This window comes from Dermochelys coriacea, chromosome 12, assembly GCF_009764565.3.
Source record: "Dermochelys coriacea isolate rDerCor1 chromosome 12, rDerCor1.pri.v4, whole genome shotgun sequence".
Taxonomy (NCBI): Eukaryota; Metazoa; Chordata; order Testudines; family Dermochelyidae; genus Dermochelys; species Dermochelys coriacea.
In genome coordinates this window covers 18,323,051-18,348,367 of record NC_050079.1, presented here as the reverse complement: position 1 = coordinate 18,348,367, position 25,317 = coordinate 18,323,051, and the positions used below count along the sequence as shown (strand labels likewise).

The 25,317-nt window shown below is 39.5% G+C and overlaps 1 protein-coding gene across 9 annotated transcripts in view; it reads right to left on the bottom strand.

Annotated features, from left to right (window-relative positions):
* The window catches only part of ABCC12 (ATP binding cassette subfamily C member 12), a 112,229-nt gene extending 86,912 nt beyond the window's left edge, over positions 1-25,317 (bottom strand). For 7 of the 9 annotated variants that reach the window (XR_006275077.1, XR_006275078.1, XM_038368317.2 and 4 more), the window contains exons 1-8: positions 25,200-25,317; positions 18,961-19,085; positions 10,579-10,745; positions 9,734-9,889; positions 8,287-8,434; positions 3,619-3,852; positions 3,184-3,357; positions 1,056-1,203 (exon numbers count right to left, since the gene is read on the bottom strand). Coding sequence is in view for 7 of the 9 variants with exons in the window: in XM_038368317.2 (XP_038224245.2) it covers positions 1,056-1,203; positions 3,184-3,357; positions 3,619-3,852; positions 8,287-8,434; positions 9,734-9,889; positions 10,579-10,745; positions 18,961-19,056 (1,123 nt within the window). In the remaining 2 variants the exon portion in view is untranslated. The remainder of the gene's footprint in view (positions 1-1,055; positions 1,204-3,183; positions 3,358-3,618; positions 3,853-8,286; positions 8,435-9,733; positions 9,890-10,578; positions 10,746-18,960; positions 19,086-25,199) is intronic. The other 2 variants (XM_043494933.1, XM_043494935.1) reach the window with 2 other exon arrangements.

Sequence of the window (25,317 nt, the reverse complement as noted above, 5' to 3'; positions counted from 1 at the left end):
TCTCCTGACCATTAGTGCTTTCCAGCTTTTGGTCTCCTATTGAATAGCTCAGTTTTGGGTCATTTTTACCTATATATATTAGCTGAATTTCTTCTTCTTATTTTCTGCCATATTGCTAACTTCTCTAGATTACCTCTGTATTATTACTGTGTTATGATCACCTCCTGATTTAGTGTCAGCCAGTTTGATCAATGTGTTATTTACCTCCACTTCCAGATCATGAATGAAGAGATTAAATAGGACAAATCTTAACATCCCCCCTCCCAACTTAATGCTGTTTTATCATTCCACTTTGTTTATGGCACTTCAATTTCCCATCTAGGTAAGTGTTCGCATCTAGGCCAGTACAAATTAATCTTGCGATCTTGGTCTCTTCCCGGATTCTTTGTTAAATCGCTTGGTAGGGGCAGCGTACCAGATTTTAACCTAAGCTGGTAAGAATAAGCTTAGGGGGTCTTTCATGCGGGTCCACATATCTGTACCCTAGATTTCAGAGTGGGGAAGGAACCTTGACAGCAACAAATGTTATTAGGAAGCTAGAGGGAATAATTTATGAGAAAAGAGAGCCAAATATGCATGGTTTGACTAAGCAGTAAAGGTGATATAAGATTTTACAAGTATTTAAAGAGTATAAACACCAAGGAGAGAATGAGTGGAATGGCGGGTATAAGTAGGAGAAATGGGATGAAATTTAAAAGAAAAATGTAGGCTCAAAATCAGGGTTGGGAATCTTATTAGCCCCATTGCTTGGAATGGTTGAAATTAGACAGGATCAGGGAGTAGGCTAGGTAATATACCATAGGGAGCCACACTGGCAAAATAAATAAATAACATGATACTTCAGGGGTAACATTTTCAAAAGTTCCTAACTGACTGAGGAGCCTAAGTTCTGCTGACTTTCAGTGGAGAAAACAGAACAGGGGTTCATGAACATCCTTTTTAGAGACAAGTGGTTTTAATACACAGAGCAGTTTAAGTTTCTATAAGTCACTGATATTGGAGAGAAAGCACAGTTACCATTTTATATACTACTATAAAATAGCTACTTTTTATACCTTTGATTGCCTTTGCAAAAGATTTTTCCCAAGCATACATTTTGATCAATTTAATGCATGTTAAAATCTCATTCATTGTTCGCACTCGAGTATCAGTCACTGACATAGCAGCTCGTCGGAATATGGATGTGAGCTTAGCCATGAGCATCTGCAATCAAGATGTAAAAATGCTATTAAAACACATCCTTAAAATGGAGATGTCTAACAGAAAATGTGAATTTAAGCAAACATGTTTGAGAGTGTGTTTGTGTGGATAGTAAATGCTTACAACTGGCAATATTGCAGGAGCCAATTGCCACATCCTTTTAAATTGACAGCATTATATTGCTACCTCACTAGCTAGTCTTTATACATTTGAATGTTTTTCCTCCATATGTTCTCAAACTCTTTTTTGAATATTCATGTTTCCAGTTTCTATTGATATTCATTGTAGTATTCCAATGAACACATTAAAGGCCTCATTCAGGATTCCATTTTTGTATCCAATAACATATATTATATAGATTTCTTGTCCTTTTCTAATTTCATAGAATCATAGAATCTCAGGATTGGAAGGGACCTCAGGAGGTCATCTAGTCCAACCACCTGCCCAAAGCAGGACCAATCCCAATTTTTGCCCCAGATCCCTAAATGGCCCCCTCAAGGATTGAACTCACAACCTTGGGTTTAGCAGGCCAATGCTCAAACCACTAAGCTATCCCAACTTGACTCTTCTGCTAAGATGTGTGTCACCTAAACTAGAGCTTGCTTCCATGTTCCATGTCAGAGGCCTTTAACGTATCATGTAAAAAACAGGAACAGATTTGTATGTTCCTATGCACCTTACTATTTAGAAATGACAAGGGAACAACAGGAACAGCTGTGATTTCCTATGCACCTTAATATGTAGATTCAACAATCTTATATATATTTTTACCCTTACAGATGCTAATATCAAATTAGAAAAAGAACGAGAAAGCTATACAATATATATTACTGGATACAAAAATGGAGGCCTGAATGAGTCCTTTAATGTGCTCAGTGAAATACTGTAATGAACAGCAATAGACACTGGAAACATGAATATTCAAAAAAGAGTTTGGAAGTATATGGAGGAAAAACATTCAAACGTATAAAGACTAGCTAGTGAGATAGCAATATAATGCTGTCACTTTAAAGGAGTTGCAATATTGCCAGTTGTAGCCATTGACCATCCACACAACCACACACTCAAAAAAAACCTGCTGCCACCATATTGAAAACACTTTGAGGCCATGGTTTGTGGTTCTGTGTGTTTAGCTCCTGTAGGTATGACAGCATTATAGGAGATTATCAACTGTACTTTAGAAACTGTTAAGATGTGTCTGGAAAAATTTAATCAATTGAAAACACAGTTCATTAACTAAACAGCTCTATGTCTCCATTTTAAATAGAAATAAAATACATATAGCTTCATGTAAAAGTAACAATGGATTATTCCAATGTTACTGCTTGAAAGGAAAGCTCCTTTAACTATTCTGAATGAAGTTTATTCTTTATATGAAAAATTTAATCACAGTGAATATTCAATTAATACATTAATTAACACACTCGAAGTATCTTAAGACCATATTTTCATAATAGTCTCTATGCTTGCACAAGTTATTGATTGTACAACAGGTACAAAATTGCAGTTACATATGTTAGACTTATCATCTGTAACTATCATACCTGATTGTTTTTGAAAATTTGGCCCCTGTGTTGTCTTTAAATCACATTCATTTTAGTTTTTCTAAAATGCTTACGTAGCAACACTAAAGTGAAAAGATACTAGTGAGTAGATATTGCAGTGCTGTGTATCAGAATGAGATCAAAGACCAATGTAATAGAAAATTCAGATATTGGGACAAATTCTCCTTTTAGTTATTCCAGAGCAACTGTGAGAATGGAGTTACTTTGGATTTACTGAGAGAAGAACATGGTCCTTTACTGAGTTATTTAATAAAATATTATTAAAGGTAAGGATTTTCAACGGAGCCGAAGGAGTTAAGTATCCAACTCAACATTAAATTTTAGTGCCTTATACCCTTGGGTCCATTGAAAATCTCAGCCTTACATTTAATATTGATCAATGTACATATAAAATGATTGGGAAAATTAGTCACTTTACCTGTAGCGGTATAAATATAATATAAACAAATGTTCCTGTGAGTGCAGTGGGACCAAGAATAAGACAAGAATATATGGTGCAAACGATCATTAGTACAGGCACAATAATTGGCAGAGGACAAAATAAGGCAGCTTCAAACATTCGATAGCCATCATTAGCTAATACATTAATGACCTGCAAACATATAAAAAGAGAGAGATGAATATCAATCCTTTTATCAATATTTTTGTGACCAAGAATTTTTAAACCAATCATGTTATTATAATCCCAGGAGTAAAACTTTCAGGATCCACTATCCATATATTGTTTATTAGTGCATCAAGACTTAAGTGACTATACCATTTCAATTGACTTATTTTAGTATTTCACAAAAACAGCTCAGACTTTAAAGGCCACATGGAGGTTAAGAAGTAGAATATGATTATGAAAACTTACCTCACCAACAGAGATGTGCGTCAAAGACTTAAATGCTAATAGATATTCAAAAGCTACTGTAGATACAGCAACTTTTAGTCGTATAGCTGTACGGTAGTTGATGGCCCATGCCAATGCCCAGAATATTACTTTGGAAAGTTCAGCAAGAAAAAGTGCTATGCAGAGTCCAATTCCCTGAATGATGTCTTTGGAGACGCTTTCACTGTGCTGTAGAATTTTATGAATGATCACAGTCTACAAAGAAATTTCAGAATTATTTTTTAAAATTGCATCATGAAAAATTTCACATCTGTTACCCTTTGGGAAGTTCAACACAGCAATGTCAGGAACTGTGCTGCTTCCACAGATACCTCTAAAATGCACACTCCTTTCAGTGGCATGTAGAGTTCATAAACTACATGCCCCCCTAGCAGCAGTATACCTAGCAGTGTAGATGGTGAAGCACTGCTTAGGTGAGTGGAGTGATGAAATGGCTGAACCATGCAGATATGTCCCCTATGTTACTCTGCAGTACCTTTTCATCTATGCAGCTATTTTTAGTAGTGTAAATGCTACCTCCTCATTGCTGGAATCTTTCACCACTGCAGGGAAAGGTACCAGCAGCAGGGAGCTACTGGGGAAAGGTTCTGGCAGGTCTCCCCACCTTCAAGAGCCTTTCCCCTCTGGCTTCCCCCTCACACGAGCCTTTCCCCACTGTCCACCCTCCCTCCCCTTAGAGCCTTTCACAGATGTGTACACATTTCATTGCAGACTCAACTGGCTTTTCACTGTAGGGTGTAGCTACACATACCCTAACACCACTGCAAGTGGTGTTCGCAGTGTAGGCATACCCAGCATGATACCATATGGGATTTACACATGTAAATAATAGAGGTTTTGGGAAGGAAAGTATATTTTATATTCATGAGGTACTAAAGGACAGGCACTCAGATACTATGGTGATGAGTGCAGGATAATGCCTGGCTAGATTTTAATAGACTGTTACCAGTTGCCTATCTATTTGTCTGTATACCACTATCTGTCACATTTGAGAACCACTTGGTTTCACTGCGGGAAGATTCTGAAATTAGTTACTTGAATTATTGGCCCAATAAAAATATTTATCCACTCTTGATATCCTGGTATAAACCACTGAAATCAGCTCAGGTAGCTAGTTACCAAAAGTTGCTGTTACTCGGTGAGGGAGGTATGAACAAATACATTAATTGATCAAACTGAAATAATGGGGATTTCAACTAAGTGTGCTTAAACTGGTCAATTGTCACATCAGAACAAGATTTAACAATTGCTTTTTGCAACAAATAGTTCCAAAGGCAGAGATTGTTCTGGACTTGTTTCTTATTACCACACAGTTGGTTCAAGGACTATAAGAGAGCTACAAGATAATATTGACTGTGATACGATTAAGTTCAACATCCTTGGAGGAAGAATCACACCAAAAGCTAGTATGCAGAGACTAAAATTTAGAAAGTGGGATTTTTTAAATATAAAAAGAGGATGATTGGCAGAACTGAAGGACAACAAATTTAAAGTTGCTAAAGGAAAAGACTAACACAAAATTTAATGAACCATTGGAACTCATTCCCATGAGATATCATTGAGATCAGGAGCTCATTAGGATTCAATAAAAGGATTAGACATTTCTATGGCTAATGAGAATATCCACAGTTACATGGGACAGGAATAAAAAATTAATGCTACAGTAGTACATGTAATAAAAAGAAACCTCTGACAGGAATCAGGGCCTTCAGCAGAGCCAGTCTAGCAGCATAGCCTGCAGCAGACACTCTCTGGACAATATAATGAGCACAGCTAGCCTGTGGCTGCTTGATTGGCTACACAGCCTATTTGACTGGAAGAGTCATCAGAATGGCTCTTAAGCCCAGCAGCAACAGCAGTTCAGGGCCGCTCAAAGTATTTGCCTATGGCAGCAATAGCTCCTGAGTTTCTTGTTAGCTTGTTTCTAGGCCTGCTTCTGCCTTACCTCACTCCAGGTAACCTAGTTCTTACAGGGAGGGTAGCTAGAGCCCAGGCTCTAGCCCAAACCCAGACGTCAACACTGCAATCTTATAGCACTGCAGCCTGAGCTCAACGGGCCAGCCACAGGTGTTTGATTGCAGTGCAGATGTACCCTCAGGCTCTCCGTTCCTCTCTTCCCACAAACAGTTTTTTTTTTAAAATCACTGGAAATCACTAACGTGGTAGAATAATCTGATTTGTCAATTTGTTTCTGAAATCCTTCTGACTTATCTGGGTTTCCTCCTTACTCAAATTCTTCTCAAACAGATACTATCTCTCTCAAGCCCACAGAAATATCTTTGAAAATCATCAAAGAATGGTGAAGCAAAGTTTCCCCCCAAAAGTCTGCCATTTCTACTTTAAGAAGCTGTAAAATGTAAGCAATAAATAGGGATAGGTGAATGACAAGAACTGCGGATCTATCAAACTTTGAAGATGGCCCTGTAGCCCACCCCTTTCTTGTGTGGAATCTGCCCCATCGCTACAACAAGTTATGGCTCCTCTACTTGATGCTATTGCCTTTAGAGGCCTTTGCTTCCTTGATTTTCTGTAGCAGGAACCATTTTGCATGTCTCTTCCTTTTTAAAAAGTTGTTAAAATCCCCATTCCTTTCTTTCCCCTTACTATGGAGATTCTCAACAAACAATCTTTTGCTTTGTGATTGTGAGGTAGATGATACAACTGAGATTTTTGAGATGGTCAGAAGTTAATGTGATGACATTATGGGGCATTTTTACCATGCAAGGGTTCTTTTGGATTTTTTTAGTACTCATGTACATCTTCCAGATAAAGCATATTTGCCAAGCAAGCTCATGGGCTTGCCTGCTTATAGAGGTAATCACATTTAAATGGAATTGGTATTGTACAAATGTTTAACTCCTGACTTCACAACAGACATGGCACTAGTAAACAGAATAATAATGCAGGATACTCTTAAAATCTGTAAATGAAATAACATATTGCATGTAGTAAAGATACTGTGATACATTGACTAGGTACTCAGACTACAGTGATGGGTAGAAGGACTCAGAACATGTTTCTCACTAATGGAACATTGCTGTTAGGGTGGCTGTGAAGAATTCAATAATAAAAATTACTTTAGATTTCTATTGATTTGTCATATATAGAATATGGGGATTCTATATGTATGAACAGCTAGCTGGTCTTAAACTCTTCCTGAACTCTTATAAGTTGAAGCTCATGTTATATGTCACCAGAAATCTTTTTTAGATTTGCAATAAAACATCTGATTTGACCCAGACCTTCCATGTCATCATACTTTAGATGAGACATTGCTTTATAAAAAACAAATATTAAAGAAGTAGACTCATTTGACCTTGAGACATCCATGGAATACTCTCATTACAGGTGATTGGTGAGGTTAATGTCCTGTAATGCCTTTTAATTCTTTAAAATTCCATCAATAACTGAGCAACAAAAAATTGTCTCCATTTCCCATACTTAGTTCACAAGAGAGAGATTAATTGCAGTACACTAAAACTAACTGTTAAAGGGTAAATCCTGCCCGACCTCTCTACAGCCACAGAGGCTTTCCTGGCAGTGGAACTGGTGAGGTGCAAATTAGAGTGAGAGTTCTGGTGCTCTGCAAAGCTTAGTATAATTTGGAGCTCATCTCAGTGGACAGTCCCCAACATGCCAGCCACAAGGATCAAATGGGCTTTGGGACAGGGCCAAAGGATCTGCTACTACATAGATCCTCCTGTCTTCTCTCGACTGCAGGGTGGGGGTGGAACCACAGAGGCAATGCAGATAGAGAGCAGTTCCATTATTGTTTTTTTACCTTTAATTACAGTATTAGGCTAAATCAATATAAGCCAGTTGCCATCTGATTTAAATGTGTCCACACAGGGGCTTGCACCAGTTTAACTCACTGGATTTTAAACACTATTTTAGTTAAACTAGTGCAACTTTTGTTGTGTGATATGCCTTCCCTTATGTATGTATATTCTTCATAGAATCTGAACATATGATGTCTTTTCAATATTATGCTACTCTTGCGCACACACACAAGTATGGTGTGTGAGGTGGGTGAGAGAGAGAGCTCTGCAGAGAAAATAAACCAAGGAGAAACCCAGTTTTGTAATCCTGCTACTTGTTCAGATTATGAGAACATGGAAATGGAAAAAATTGACTGTGCTTCCTATCTTTCTGCAATATTTACTTAAGAGTCATCAATTCCTCTAATATTCCTGTTAGTAAATTTCTTTGCAAGAACATCTGTGGAAAAGAAACACAAAGATGTGTGAACCCTTTTTAAAAGATGAACAGATATTTTTGGAAGGTTTTTGGCAACATTTACCCAATTGTAGCCCAGCTCTTTCCTATTTGTCTTCTGTGTCCTTTAGATTTTGTTTCCACATAATTGTTTGTCATTTTGTTTTGTTAACATAGCACAATAGACCTTGGACACTATAGCTCAAAATATGTTACTGTACATGAAAAAAGTAATTAGCTTGAATAGAAGGCAAACTACACTCAGCCTAATATTCATTTCTAGACCATTTAATTAACATCCATCAAAGCTGAACACAGAGAATAAAATAATAACCATAAAGAATAATGTAAAAATATTTGACAATAATGCTGTAAATTGATTGTAAAATTGTTAATCAGTATGGAACCACTTACTGGTCCTAAAGCAGCCAAGATAATACAAATGAAATTTGCTATCACATCCACCAAAATTCTAGTTCTCTGAAATTTAAGAACTACTCTGCCCAAAGAAGCTTTTTCAGGCCCAACTCTCGCAAGCTCTGCTTCCCAAAGGAGTCGAAATCTGGAGAAAAAATATCCCCACATGTTAAAAGAGTAGAAGGTTAAATAGAATGGTAAAGCATTTCTTCTAATCACAACAGTTAATAAGAAACATATATGAAACTGCTACTATGAAAAAATTAAAATTCGGTTCCTCATCCTGTCAATCAATAGTTATAGAAATCTAAAAATTATAACATTTTTATAGATCCACAATTCATGAAGGGAATTCATTATTCAATGTAATTCCTTTAAAGAAATTATCACATTGAAACATTAACATTTGCAATCTGAGGACATATATTCTTATCTGTTCAGCTAAGTGTATGTATACCAAAATGGACTGGGTTGAAATAGGTTTCAGAGTAGCAGCCGTGTTAGTCTGTATTCTCAAAAAGAAAAGGAGTACTTGTGGCACCTTAGAGACTAACAAATTTATTAGAGCATAAGCTTTCGTGAGCTACAGCTCACTTCATCAATCTCAGGAATTAATTGATTGCAGATGGTACCTGGGGCTGAACTAATGAACCACTAAATCAAAGTTACATAGGGTCTTTAATATGCTTTTCCCAATCAATTATGTGCAAAATTTACTAGTCCTTTCCAAGATCTTTGCAATACATTTAGGCTCAATACTGTATGATGCTGACATTCTGGTCTTGATCCAGCAACACATTTAAACATGTGTTTAAAGTTAATGTACTTATGTGCATTGCTAGATTTGGGGCAGAATGTTCAGCACTTGTCAGGATTGAGCCCTTCAGGTCTGTTTCAAATCCCATTAATGGAAAGACTCCCATGGACTTCAGTGGGCATTGGACCAGGACCTGTAGTGCCATAGCTGAAGAAGTCTTGTCTGCCATACAGAAGGCTAAAATTTTGGGGGAGTTCTTGATTTCAACACACCTGGGTCTTCCTTGTGGGGAGTTGCCCCCTACCTCAGCTTCTTGCAATGTAGAATCCTTGTATAAGATATGCGGAGAAAGAATAAATGGAAAAGCAATAAAGGAGAGAAGACTCAAGAAGTTTTGTTTCTTTCTCCCTTCTTCGGTATCTTTTTTTCAAAAACCAATCCCAACAACTTGTTTTCTTCTTTTCCTTTCACTTCCTCCTCTTTTTTTATTGTTTAATTGTTTTTTGCTTAAGGATCCTGTACTGAGTCAAACAGTAGGAAACATGCAAAACATTTTGCAGCTAAAAACTGCTATTATGTGTTATATCTAATGCCCCCCCCAGGAAGTCTCAAATCATGACTCTCAATAAAGAACACCACATAAGGAGGAATCTTACAATAATTATATTGAAATTGAAATAGTTCTACCTTTTTGCATTTGGCTCTGAACTATCATGATATGATAATGGAGGCAAGGTGTCCATGTTAATATTGTGTCTGTATCCTTTGATCATTAAAGATGAAAGCCAAGAATATGTAGCAAATGAGAACAGTCCTGCATTATCCATTGGGTTAACAGCAGATCTAGGGGGAAAATACAAGCTACTAATACAGTATTCAAGTTAATTTCACAGTTGTCTCACTGACCTTACAGATGTTAACTGTAGAAAATTATGTTTTCTGGGCCATACAAAGGCCTTTTGATACTGTTAGGCAGAGATCATCATGCATCCCTTAGTGGAGTGATAGATAGTATGAATACACTACTTATTAATTAATGATAAGGTAAGGTCACACTGATGGGGTAAGAATCTAGTCTGTAGCTTCCAAAGCACTCTGTGTGCTCAGCTTCTGAGCTAAAAACCAGCTTCATTACTTGAAGTCAACTGGCATTTTCTGCATTTAATCAGTATCCTCCTCAGATAATGCTCCAGGGTTACTCATGCTAGCTTTCAACAATGCTGAAATGTCAGATTCTGTCAGTTTAGCTCAGCTCAGATTATGCCTAAAAATTTTGTTGGCAATGTATTAACTCAATTAACCAATTAAATATGAGTGTGACACTGTTAGCAGTTCATTAAAACATAGTTAATGCAATTTCAGCCCCTAAAATACATTTGAAGTAAATGCTAGCTTAATAGTTGGGGAGGTAGGGGTAACCAAGATTTCCTGAGAAATAAATTTTAACCTTCATTAGCCATCAGAAAATGATTTTCTTTCTGTAGATTTTCTTTCTATATAATATATTTCAATTATAAATAAATGTGACTTGCTTTGCTTTGGGGCGGACAGGAATCATTGTTTTTAAACTAGGTTCATATTTGTGGTGAAAGGTCCTTTCATCATCTCGTATATCTAGATGAGGTAGCAGATACGGTGCTGAAGTAACCATTGTGCTGGTTTGCAGGTACCAAGGTTCCTTATGCTCAGTCAGATTTCTCTTTGAAGTAAAATTTGAAAAATAGAACATATTAGCATTAATTACTTTTAAGTAACATTTTAAAATATGTGGTAAAGCCCATAACCATTTTCAAACCCCAACAATATCTTATTAGCCAAAGGCTGGAAAGGATCTCCATAGTTATCTATTTCATTTCCTTGCACACGTTTAGATATACACATACACTCTCTCCCCATTTATAATGCTCCCATCACCACGGTAACTCAGTAACCAAAACTATAAAAACCTACAAGATTTTCCAAAGCCTTTTGCCTTTGCCTTCTGATGTACTGAGAAACCCCATTAAACCACAATACACTTAACACTTGCAGCTCAGCATCTCTCAAAATCAGGTCATTTATTTTTGGTACCTAATGTGGATATAGGCCCTCAAATTTTAGGTACCTATACTTGAAAATGTCAGCTTATGAGTTTAATCAAGTTTATGGTTAACATCTCCGACACTGTTGACTCAGTGATCTCCCTTGGCAATTTAGGGTCTTATCCAAACCCCACTGAAGTCAAGGATGCTAGAATTGAGCCCTTAATCTGTCTTTGTATGTTATACTGCCAAATCCTTTCATCATTTTTGTAGCCTTTTTATGGAGTTTCTCTTCAGTCTTTTTCTAGTGAAACTTTTCAAAGCATAAACATTCAGTCTGAGTCTGAATGCACTAAAACTATATTAAGAGATGAAGTGTGTATATACCCCAGAATAGCTTTGGTTCTCCCTCCACCTTCCAGTGTAGTATCTGTAAATTCATGTTGGATTTTTGTGCCTTTACCCATCTCTGTATTTAAGATGTCTTAACCAACAATCTCCAGTTTGCACTTCTGAATGCTATTATTTCTATCCTCCACACCATGCTCACATAATTCATTTTTCAAAGTAAACTCATTCCCACTTATTTCTGTCCAGTTCTCTAGTTCTCTCTGGATCATTCTGTAATTCTTTCTAAGGGCACATTTGCAAATCCTCCTCCAGAAATTTTGTGATATCTGCATATTTGATCAATTTACAATTCATTTATTCCAAATTGTTTATAAAATATTAGACAAACATAGACCCAATATTGATGCTATTAGGACCATACACCCATTTGATATCTTGCTTTCATGTAATGAAAATAAACCGTTTGATAGTACATTGATGGAGACTGTACATACCCTGAGCAGAGAGATTTATCTAAGCAGGAGCCAGATTCTGATTTCCCTCACTCCATTTTAAACCAGTCTTACCCCGTTTTCTTCACTGGAGTTAGTCTTGATTTATATCTGTGAAACTGACATCAGCCATCTCTAGAATATGTATAAATGCTGGGAGATGGAAACAGGCATCTTGCTCGTTTCCATTGTTTCTTCCTTTATTTTTTAAAACCTGTTTGTGCCATTTAATTTGTTTGCATGGTCCCTTTGGTCCTGCATACAACGAGCATGGACACTTTGAATGGAATATTTTCACCCAAATATTCCCAAGGCTAATGTAGTGCCCATCTTTAAAAAAGGGAAGAAGGAGGATCCTGGGAACTACAGGCCGGTCAGCCTCACCTCAGTCCCTGGAAAAATCATGGAGCAGGTCCTCAAAGAATCAATCCTGAAGCACTTAGAGGAGAGGAAAGTGATCAGGAACAGTCAACATGGATTCACCAAGGGAAGGTCATGCCTGACTAATCTAATCGCCTTTTATGATGAGATTACTGGTTCTGTGGATGAAGGGAAAGCAGTGGATGTATTGTTTCTTGACTTTAGCAAAGCTTTTGACACGGTCTCCCACAGCATTCTTGTCAGCAAGTTAAGGAAGTATGGGCTGGATGAATGCACTATAAGGTGGGTAGAAAGCTGGCTAGATTGTCGGGCTCAACGGGTAGTGATCAATGGCTCCATGTCTAGTTGGCAGCCGGTGTCAAGTGGAGTGCCCCAGGGGTCGGTCCTGGGGCCCGTTTTGTTCAATATCTTCATAAATGATCTGGAGGATGGTGTGGATTGCACTCTCAGCAAATTTGCGGATGATACTAAACTGGGAGGAGTGGTAGATACGCTGGAGGGGAGGGATAGGATACAGAAGGACCTAGACAAATTGGAGGATTGGGCCAAAAGAAATCTAATGAGGTTCAATAAGGATAAATGCAGGGTCCTGCACTTAGGATGGAAGAATCCAATGCACCGCTACAGACTAGGGACCGAATGGCTCGGCAGCAGTTCTGCGGAAAAGGACCTAGGGGTGACAGTGGACGAGAAGCTGGATATGACTCAGCAGTGTGCCCTTGTTGCCAAGAAGGCCAATGGCATTTTGGGATGTATAAGTAGGGGCATAGCGAGCAGATCGAGGGACGTGATCGTTCCCCTCTATTCGACACTGGTGAGGCCTCATCTGGAGTACTGTGTCCAGTTTTGGGCCCCACACTACAGGAAGGATGTGGATAAATTGGAAAGAGTGCAACGAAGGGCAACGAAAATGATTAGGGGTCTAGAGCACATGACTTATGAGGAGAGGCTGAGGGAGCTGGGATTGTTTAGTCTGCAGAAGAGAAGAATGAGGGGGGATTTGATAGCTGCTTTCAACTACCTGAAAGGGGGTTTCAAAGAGGATGGCTCTAGACTGTTCTCAATGGTAGCAGATGACAGAACGAGGAGTAATGGTCTCAAGTTGCAATGGGGGAGGTTTAGATTGGATATTAGGAAAAACTTTTTCACTAAGAGGGTGGTGAAACACTGGAATGCGTTACCTAGGGAGGTGGTAGAATCTCCTTCCTTAGAGGTTTTTAAGGTCAGGCTTGACAAAGCCCTGGCTGGGATGATTTAACTGGGACTTGGTCCTGCTTTGAGCAGGGGGTTGGACTAGATGACCTTCTGGGGTCCCTTCCAACCCTGATATTCTATGATTCTATGATTCTATGAAATAATGTTTACGCACAGTTCACTAGAAAGGTAATAAGTGCTAGCACAGTTCTGGCCCTTAGGACATGTTTACAAAAGAGATTCTATCTGTCTTCCTTTTCTTTCTAGTTTAAGGCAATAAAGTGCATTTGAAACACCATAACCATTATATTTCCCAGAAAGCAGATTAGACCTTGTAGGAATATATGAACAAAGTGTTTGACACAATATGCTGAGCACTGAACACACAACCAAGAAAAATGAACTCTTTGGTGAATGAGGACTGAGATTTGCAAATAGGACATTTTCTAGCAACCTTCTTCTAAAATGCTGAAAAGGGCATATCTTTATGAAAAAATGAAAAAGACTGATTACCATCTGTATCACTCAGAGATTCAAGCCCTATAACCTTTTATTTCTTGTTACATTTTTAGTCCTGTAAATGCTCAGAAGGATACTGGGCAAAATAACTCCCATTATTTGCAATTTTTTTTAATAAACTTACTGCAATCATGTCAACTGAAGATGATAATCTCCCCAATACAACTATTCTGATTTAAAATACTCAACTGATTTAACAATAAAATTGAAGCTGCTGAGAAATCAAGTTGCCATACTTTTCATGAATTTTTAAAATGGTGCTCTTTGCAATTCAACTGCAAAAACCATGTCTCATGTCAATTTCCTTTGGTCAAATCTCTAAAGGTTTCATTTTACCATTTCTTTCCCTGTTTTTTTTTAATGAAGATATAAAAAGTACAATATAGTGAGTCTTCTAAAAAGATGTAAAGATATATTTTTGAAGAACAGTTGTTATATAAACTGCTAATGGACAGCTACAGGACTCAATCAGCAATATAGATCATAATATACTTATGTGATAAACAAGTATCTGCTCATAATGATGTTGGAGATTTTAGTCTGACAGTGAAAGTGTATTATACTTGATTATGTAAAATTGAGTTTTCACTGATGTAGTTCACATGATGCCATTAAAACAGGAAATGTTAATTTTGTAACATTATACTTGTGATAAATTGCGGGGGAAAGCTCTCCCTTTGCAGCCGCAGAAAAACTAATCTCTACTCAAATACATGTGAAGTAAATGCTAGATTATTATTTGGGAAGGTGGGGATAACCAAGACCTCCTGAAAAATAAATTTTAATCTTCATTAGCCATTGGAAAATGATTCAGGGCATCAAGTTCTTTTGTGTGTGTTTATATAAATACATACACAATGAATATGTGTATAAGTCACACATATATGTATTGTGTAAATATTCATCCCAGGACTGGTGATAGGGGATGGGGAATTCTTGTTTTTAATGTTAGAATTAGGAGAGACAGCCTCCTCTCTCTGCTGGAGGATCCTGCCATTTTTGGAAGACTTTAATATTGATGTCACATAAGGCTGTAAGATAAGCTGCACCTCTCCCTTCTGTCAATTTTAGGAACAGAAGTACTGATTCTTAGAGCCTATGATATTCCTGAAATTTCTCATGTACAACCAAAGCAAAACTTTTTGAAAGTTTGAAAGGTCATCTGTGTATATAAACTTCAATTCAGGAAGCTATCCTTATTCAGGACAACCCTGAATACATACTTAACTTTGACTTCAGTGAGATTTAAGCACAAGCTTAAATGCTGTCCAGAACAGGGATGGAGTAAGTAAGTGTTAAGTGCTTTACTAAATCAGAGCCTAATAAAAAGGTGTATATGGTAAAAGCAAATTTTATTTTGTTTTTAAGATCACCTTTAATTAATAATGATGAATGAAACATAGACTATCCCAAAAGATGTGCATAACAATTTAATGCATCCTGGATTTAATTAAATAGAATAAGGGTCAAATTCTGCTCTGTTACACTAGTGCAACCCCACTGAAATTTATGGTTTCAGAGTAGCAGCCGTGTTAGTCTGTATTCGCAAAAAGAAAAGGAGTACCCGTGGCACCTTAGAGACTAACAAATTTATGGACATGCACCAGTGTAACTGAGAGCATAATTGGCCCTACATTTCTAATTATAGTACCAATAAACAATCTTTAGTCTCTGGCAGCTGTGGGACTGGGATTAAAAGGTTGTTTGAACAGGGCAGGAGGTGGGCAAAAACTTCCAGCTCTGGGCTAAAGCATATAGCAAGTTAAATCTGCTTTTCCTCTCATTATTTTATAGTTCACTTCAGAACTGCTTGCACATGATATTCTCCATTTGTCTTCCTGCACAAGGCCTGAAATATGTGTTTACCCTGTATATATTCAATAATGTTGATGAAATAACTTGCCATATTGGATGTCATTTGAGGAGAAACTAGTTTAGCACAAGTTATTTCACTCAGATCTCCAATTTTGGTGAAATGTGCCCCTTCCCTTCTCTGTGATGTATAGGAGGTCCTCCTCAATTATCTTGTAGTCCCTTCTGGTCTTAAACTATGACATCACAACCATGAATGTCAACCTGTACAGCACATTCTGAGTTGAGAATTCACACATTGTAATGTACATAATTGGGTCAGTTTTATGTAAATTACAACAAATTTCCCAGGTTTGTACTGCACAATTAATAATATCTAATATACCAGGTGGTCTTTGGGGCTTTCTGTTGTTTGTTAAGCCTGATTAATTGCAATTTTTAAATAACAATCCTTGGAACTTTTCTAAACAGCCACAAGGAACTTTTGTATAACATACTAAAGAACTATGTCTGCATTCAGAAGTACACTGCTTTTCACAAGGCAATTTGACCTGTTAATAAAAAGACAGCAGCTGCAGAGTTGTTTTAACAGAGATGCAATGCACAAAAATAAGTCTATATCTGCCATTGTTTTTTATGTACAATACTTTAATATTCTAACCAAATTCCTATGGGATAATACAACATAAGGAGGAGAGGCAAACAATGTAAGACAAAACAAATATATAACTTGAGCTAAAAAAGTTACTGAAGTAGACAGAAATTAATAGATTTGGTTCAATAAAGACAAATGCTAAAGTGAAAATCCTAAGAAGTGCTGAGCACATGCTAAATATCTGCAAGTACTGTGGACCACAGTGGGAATTGCAGGTGTTTAACAAGGGAGCAACATCTCTTGGGATTTGGCCACTTTTTTTTACCTAAGAATAAAATGTCTGTGCAATAATTAATATGGAAGAATGCTAGTTAGACAGCAATACTTCAGACAAAGATTTGGGCAAAATAATAGCCAGTAAATTGAATGTTACTCTACGGTGAAATACAGTTCCAGGGAAAGCACAGGCTGTATCAGAGGAGGTATTTTATATGAGAAAAGGGAGATACAGCACTAATGAAGCTGCATCTGAATTACCACAGAGATATTAATAAAATGGAGAGTATCCAAAGAAAAGCAACAAATATACTGAAAGATTTTGAAAACATGGTTAGGTATGGGTTAAAAAACATTAGTTAAATGAGGATTCACTAAGGGAATATATAAAGCCAAATCCAATCCTACACTGACGTTACTGTATGCTGTGCCACTGATGTGACACTGCTCTGAGCCAGCTACTGGAGGACTCCTCCTGCATAGGGGGTGTCCTAGGGTGTCACCTAGTCATTGTAGTAGCTCCCACCTCCCTGTGGCCAGAGGAGAGGTGTAACCAGGAGAAAAGGGGCATGACCACAGCAATCCCTGGCTATTGGAATAGCTCCTTGGGGTCATAAGCAATCATGATAATTTAATGGAGCATAATAAAATGATGATTATTATTATTACTGTTACACAGGTTGTCTCCTCTTTGCTCCACCTCTTATTTCATAATATATATACTAGGGAGCCTTATACTTGGGGCTCAAAGGACATCCTTTGGGAACCTGGTGTCAAGACTACTCATCCCTAGCCAGGCTCTCCTTCCTGCCTTAACTTTAGTCTCTTTACTGTTGGAATCTATGAATCAGAGTAGGTGGAACACTAGTGTTTTCTTTTTATTCCCTCTTTATTCTGTAGCCCCAATCTTTTTCCTAGCCTGCTCTCAGGTCACATGTAAACTAGCAAAAGCAGAAGCCTCCTCTGTAAGGGAAAACATTTTTTAAATGGAAGTTGTTAAATGGGAAAATTTTAAAGTAAAACTAACAAAAGACTTTGTGTGTGTCCCATGCGACAAGCTCCCCAATCCCTTCAGATAGCTACCCCCTAGCCTTGTAACATTTTCCTTTATAGGCTATCACTACAGTTATTGGGGAGTTCTTGTTCCCTTTAGCCACCAGAGGCCTCAAGCGCTGAGCACCCACAACTCCAGCTGATGTCAGTGGGAAATGTAAGCGCTCAGATAATTAGGGCCAAGTTGGACATCCCTAGCAGGTGCAACACAAGGCACTTATCTGTTTCCTGGGGGTCTTTCTTGTTCCTTTCCCTTCAAATTTTGTGTCTTGAATCTCTTTTTTATATTTTCTCTGGTACTCTTTCTCCTTCAGCTCATTTTCATCATCATCTGTTTCTCTCCACATTGCGGGAAATCCTGCCTATCGTTACTATTACACAAACCTCTCGCTCTCCAACTGCTCAGTCCAACTGCCGCTTGCAACCTGCAGGGAACCTTCTGGCACCAACATTCCTTCCCCAATTCTGTTAAGGAAACATCACCCCAAACATTCCTCCTGAAGCAAAAACTAGAAGGTGTCCATCGAGAATGCTTAACCTTTTTATGCATAAAGAGCAAATTAACTCCACTACAGACCCTCTTTGTAGCCCAGCAACAAGGCTCCCCTCCAGTGCAGGATCCTTTTGGGGACTGTAGTGCTGGAGCTAGCCACACCTATATTGAATCCTCTTTCAGAGATGACACATAGAAAAAGCAGAACGGTATTTCTTTTTTAGCCCCTGTGAGATTTGACAGCATGGGGATTCAGTCCTTGTCTATGGTGCAGGCAGGGAACACATCCTGCCACTTTGGTGTCTTTTAGTAGCCAGTCATGAAGAAAAGAAGCAGTCAGTAAGCTGTAGGATCAGCTGTGCAAATGCTGTTTCATGGTACAATATTAAGCACTTTTTAAATGGGTCCATCCTGTATTCCTTACCAAGACAATGAGGAGCTTTGCCTGAGTGTGGGATGCAAGATTAGGCCCTAAGATTGTCTTCCTCCCACAACTGTGACCTTTCTTAAAAGTCATAAACTGGAACTATTTTACCATTAATATACCATATTTACTTTGCAGACAAGAAAATCTTCATATGATCTACAGAGAAGAGAAATGCTCCTGCCAGTGTAAAGTGACACTGAAAGCTCCTTTTGTAGTGCCTTCAGACTGGGTGATTGAAAAATAGAATTTGGGCCACTATACATGGCTGTAATGTAGTTTAACTCAAAAAATTGTTACTTACGTAAGTGAGGCCGATAACTCCATTACCTTCCACATTTTTCTTTTTGTCTGAATTATTTTTGGGTCCAGAAAAACATTTACTCTTCTTACTTGGCATTTTCTGTTAATACCACAACTCTTTCTTTTCTAAAATAGAAAAGAAAAGAAAAACAAAAATTACAAAAACACAGCAAAGGTAAGTGAGCCTGAAGCCTTTTCCATTACCACAGCTTTTTCATTCAGTTAAACTGTGCTTAAGAAACACTTATATCCCATCAGCAGTTCGCTAAAAAAAAGCTGATCTGGTAGGATACAGAACACCAACTTTTAGAGCCAGATCTTCAGTTGGGTATTAAGGAATGGAGCTATGCTGATTTTCCATAGGTATTACCTGTGTCCTCCAAAGAAGTTAGTTTGCGTCAGATTTTTGTGATGTATTTCTAGTGTTCAAATTTTCACATAAAAATCAAATTCAAGATGGGGTGTGTGTAGTGCACCCTTGATGTTCCTCCTCTTGGGTTGCTAGTTCTGAACTTCTTCCTCCATCCACTTCCAGGCCACAGCTGGGGAGCGTGCAGGAATAAAAATTGTATGGCTTTTGGAGGGGCACGTTCTATGGCCCCAGGGCCAGAGGTGCTGCCCCCCTCCTCCGCCGGTGCATTCCTGTTGGACCCAGTTTCATATCTGGTCAGATTAAAATTTGTTGGGCTGCTAATTCTTACTCTCCCCTTTTCACCATGGCCCCTCTTTCATATTTGAATGGAGAGATTGAAATCTGAGATTCACTAGCAAATATTCCTAGAATATTGCACAATGCAATTACTGTGAAAGAATCACACACACACAACTGAAAATCTCTATAAGGTCTTAAACTCATTCTTTTTGTCAGGAATGGACTGCCAGCAATTCTTGGAATGTGTTCCACGTACTGAGTTTGCACAGCCAATTGGCAGTATTTCAGTCAAGCTGGATATAGAAAAAAAAACAGATCCTTTGGGTGAGGGCAGAGGAATGATTGTGGGTATTTAATACAGACTACATGTGAAAAATGGCTTTTTACATTTCCAATGCAACCGTCTAGTGTTAGAGACATTCAGACAGATGAATTTTAGAGTTCAGTGCAGTTATTTTATGATGCATGCATTGAATAACTTGACATTCAAAATCTCCTGTTTGATGATATTCTTATGATTTGTGGGGCCTTGATGATATATGTCAACATGTTCAGAAATATGTGAAACTTTTGCCACATGGGTAACACGGTGTAACATGGGTAGGTATCCCACTGTGCAACTAACCACCATACAGTACACCGTCTTTTGAGAAATTTGGCAATGATTGATAGGACTGAAATGAGTAATGCAGGAGTGACTGGAAGCATGGGGTCAACTTCCTAGTTTGCAACTGTTTCCATCCCATAATGTCATCTGTATTCCAAAAACTCATGTGGTCTTCCTCGCTGTCCATGTCTCTGACAGAAGCATGGAACCTGCAATGCTCTGCACGCTTGTCATGAGCATTGCAAGCACATGGCACACAATCCTGCAGTATTTAAAGAGCCATTAGCAGAGACATGGGAACATGATGATTCCTTGGAGGACAGGTTGCTATGGGTCATAGCAAGAAACAATTCAAGGTTGCTGGTGGCGTTCATGGAGTAGCTGCAGATGATGGAACTCTGGTTCTGGGTCTGAGAAACCATTACTGACTGGGGACATCGCATCATAATGCAAGTTTGGGATAATGAGCAATGGCTGCAGAACTTTCAGATATACAAGGTCGCATTCCTGAATCTGTGTGCCAAGCTCACCTAAGCCTGCCAGTGTAGAGATACCAAAATGAAAGCTGTACCGACAGTGGAGAAGCAAGTGGCTATTGCACTGTAAAAAATTGCAACACCAGATTGCTACTGATCAGTCAGGAATCATTTTGGAGTCAGGAAATCCACCGCTGGCTCCACTGTCATGCAAATGTGCAGGACTATTAATCGCTTCCTGCTACATAGGACTGTGACCTCTCAGCAATGTGCAGGACATAGTGGATGGATTTGCAGCAATGCGGTTCCCAAACTATGGTGGAGAGATAAATGGCACGCATGTCCCTATTTTGGCACCAGATCACTTTGCCTCACAGTAAATCAACAGAAAGTGCTACATTTCTATGCTTACGCGAGTGCTGGTGGATCTCCAGGGATGCTTCACTCACCTCAGTGTCGGCTGCTCAGGAAAGGTGCATGATGCTTGTACTTTTAGAATACAGTACAGGACTGTTCAGAAAGCTGCAAATACGGACTTTCTTTCCCAATCAGCAAATTACCATTGGCAAAGTTGAAATGCCAGTAGTGATCCTAGGTGACCCAGCCTACCCCTTGCTCGTGAAGCTGAACACCGGTTACCGTGACAGCACTGAGAAAAGAGTCAACTACCAGGATCAGCAGGTGCACAATGACAGTTGAATGTGCCTTTGTTTGTTTGAAGGGTCACTGGCATTGGATCTCAGTGAGAAAAATATCCAAATGGTTATAGTTGCCTGCTGTGTCCTGCATAATATCTGTGCAGCAAAAGGGGGAAAGCTTCTGCTGAGGTGGAGCAGCTCTCTGCTGAATTTGAACAGCCAGATATAAGGGCTATTCGAAGAGCTCAACACAGAGCTATGCAGCTCAGGGAGGCTTTGAAAGACCATTTTCATAGTGAGCCAGAGTAGCATGTGGTGTTGTTATAGTGTGCTCTACCTGGCCATGTTATGCGAAGCTGTTATTGTCTTTAATGCTCCTGTAGTGGGATAGTCACCCCACTCCGGCCCTGAAGGGGTTAAAACAGCCCTGGGAGAGCCAATAGCAAAAGCAGACCTGGACAGGGCTGCGGCTGGGAACAGCTAGGCTGACTGGGGGAAGCAGCCACAGCTAGGGCCGTGCCCCAATCAGGCCACAGCTGGCCCTATAAGAGGGCTGAGGGCCAGGAGCTGCAGGAGTCTCATTCTAGCCCTGGAGTGGGGAGGGCTAGCTGTTTAGGTGCAAGGTACCTAAAGTGGAGCAGTGCTGGGGAAGAGCAAATGGAGCTGGGGAGCTCCAGCCTGGTAAATCCCCAGGCTGCAGGCCTTGTTTAAGACCAAAAGGTACTGGGGCTGCACAGGGGCAGCCTGAGGATAGGCAAAGGCAGCCGGTCCTAACCCCTTGCCAGTGATGAGTGGCCATTATACTGCAGTCTGCCCCAGTGGGTGGGGGCTGGATGATGATTGGCAGTAGCCCCTGAGACAAGGTGGGTTTAGAGGGTTAGGGGTTCCCCTGGGTGGGGAGACCCATCGTGTGGGGACACTGCTAGGGGGAAGAATCCCGAGGAAAAGAGCACCGGGGTCCAGGAGGGACACAGGGCCAGTGGTAGGTGAGACACCAGCCTGCAGAAGGTGCGCCAAAGGCTGGAAAAAGGTAATTCCCAAGATGACCAGCAGGAGGCGCCGCACCGGTGAGTCTCGCCCTGCTACAGCTACCCGAAAGTTTTAAGCACTGCATTCTCACATCTGCTTCGTATAGCTTGTACCTGGCATCAGTTACAGCACCAGCCAAGGTGAGCATGGACCTCCAGGGGCTGGGGAAACAAGGAAGGAATTGCATGATTATAATAGTATAGGGCAATGGCACTGAATACTTGGCACCATTTTCCAAAGGCGGTGGTGATTTTACCTGATATCTCACACCTGAGGGTAACAAAGGCAGAGAGAATACAGCTGCAGCTGGCATCCAAAAGCCGCCCAGGTCCGTATGCTGCTAAAGTTATCACTGAGTGGCAGAAATAAGGCAACCCTCCCTAGAAACCCTTCAGCAGAGGATTGTGGAATACCTCTATGAAAGTTTCATTGAGATCTCTTGAGGATTCTCAGGACATTCCTGTGCATATACACAAACTGCTCTGCATGCCCCTTCCCCCTCTTCCCCGCCCCCCCCCAGCCTAACTCTGGAGGGGAATGAAAAGGAAAGAACTCTACCTCTCTTGGTCATACCACTACCTCTTGTAGCATGAGTAAATCAATACATAAAAAGATGTGCTACTTTGAAGAGGGGGACATCCTTGTTGTTATTTAAAATTAAACCACTGACTTACTCGAGGTTCTTTCCCTTGGATCGGGCTTGCCTGTGCTCAACTGGCGGGACTGGCTGGACTGCAGTGGAGTCAAAAATAGGTGCTGGCTTCTGTGCACCTGGATCCCCCGATTGCCTGTCCCTCATACTCTTCCTCACTGTTGACTGCAGGAACCTGTGACTTATGCTCCTCTGAGGTATCCACGGTGCTGCTGGGAGTGGTGATGGGATCTCCACCAAGTATGGCAAGCAGCTCATCACCAGATTGATTGTTAGCCTCCCTGGCCTTCTGATATGCATGCCACAGCTCCTTGGCTTTGACACGGCACTGCTGGTGGTTCCTGTCATACTCCTTCTCTTGTTTCCCCTGAGCAATCTTCTTGTCGATGTCCACATTTCTGCAGCTGGTTTGGTGCTGTGCTTGCACAGCCTCTTCTCCCCGCAGGCCCAGGGAATCCAGTATCTCCTGTCTACTACAAAGCGGAGCATATCTGGAGCAGGTAGCTGGCATGGTCAGCAGGACAGTTGCACTGAACAATGGTGCAATGGAACAATGCTAGGTGTGCTTGCCAAGCCAAGCAATTGGGAAAAGGAATTTCAAAAATAAACCCCTGGGCAGTAGAGTTCACAATGGTAACCAGAGCAGTCAGTGTGGGGTATTGAGGGACAGGTGCTGGAGGACAGCAATGATCGACATAAGTAATGCAGCGTCTACACTCACACTGCATTGACGTAGGTACATCGACCTTGGCTCTGTGCTGCTTAGGGAGGTGGTGTTTCTAAAATAGGCATAAGGGGACACTTATGTTGGCGGGAGCTACATTTCAGTGAAGACACATGCACAACTAGGCTGACCACAAGCTGCCTTGCATCGGCCTAACTTCATAGTGTAGTCCAGGCTTCAGTAATGTGTGCAAAGGTCAGTAGGATGCAGAGCAGTAACACAAGTTTAAAAAAAAAAAAAAAAGTTCACTGACAGATTGGGGTTTCACCTGGGGAAAACGGCTACACGGGTTAGCAAAGAACTGGGAGATTTTGGGTGTGTTAGTAAGGGGACACCTAGAGAAAGCAAGATGAGGATCATGTCCATCAAGAGGAGCCTGACTGGGGTAAATGGAAGAGCGGAAAAGCACCTTAGCATCTAATGCAGGAGAGGAAAATTGAGAGTTACAATGAGATAGGTATTAGGAAGATCAGGATGTATGATTGTGTAGGTTGGGGGTTGGGAAACCCTCATTAGTAGGGAAAGAAAGACAGTTTTGTTTTGGAATAAAGTGTCTTTATATGCATATTATAATGTGGTGGAGTTTATAAAGCTGTGATATCATAGGTTGCTGGGACTAGCCTGTACAGGCTGGAGCTTTGGTGGCTGTTGTGGAATGGCTCTGCATCCACTAAGGAAGAAATGCACCTATAGAATAAAGATAGCAGCTACAGAAAGGTTCTGGGGCTGGATAGGGAGCTCACATTGCAATAACTTTAATAAAAAATAATATCATATGTGACGGTCTACAGTGAGCCCCAGGGAACAGCTAATTTCATCCAGCATGAAATTGTTTCATTGTATGCACTTTTCTCAAAAGATATTTCAACAATATAAAATCTTGCGTCCTAAAGTAAAATGTACACTTAGGTTTATTTTACTTTATATAGTAAAATATATATAGTATAGTATATATATAAAGTAAAATAAACCTATCACCTGTAATTATCATTTCAAAAGACATACTCAGTTAAATCTACTACAGTCCAGTAATAGTGTCCCTATCTGATAGTATACATTACTGCATATAAAAAATTTGACTTGTTGTCCTCTCTATTAATGAAAGGAATTAATTACTCAGAGTAGCAATGGGTACAAAATATTTAGAGGTTGCACTTCAAAAGAAATAAGGTGGAAACATTGCACAGCATATGATCTGTTTTCATTGACATTGTTAATTATAGCTTTTCATGAAATAGAGTATTTTCATAACTGACAAAGTTAACAGTCATACAGTTAATATAAAAGGTATGTCATTGTTCTTAATCTATGTCTGCATATTAAAACTCAATGGAACATGAATCTGGAAAAAATAGTTTGATACCATTATATTATCATATATAATATGCAGTTTATTGCAGAATAATCTCACAATCATTCAAAGTTTATATTTATAGAGCACACATAAAAAAGTGAAGCTTACACTACCATGTGAGTTAGAAGAGTTTGGCTTGTCCTGTTGAAGGAGCTTCTGTGCAAAGGACAAAGATCTTGTGGCAAATGTTTTTATGTATGGTAGTATTGCAGCAATTTCTGAGTGT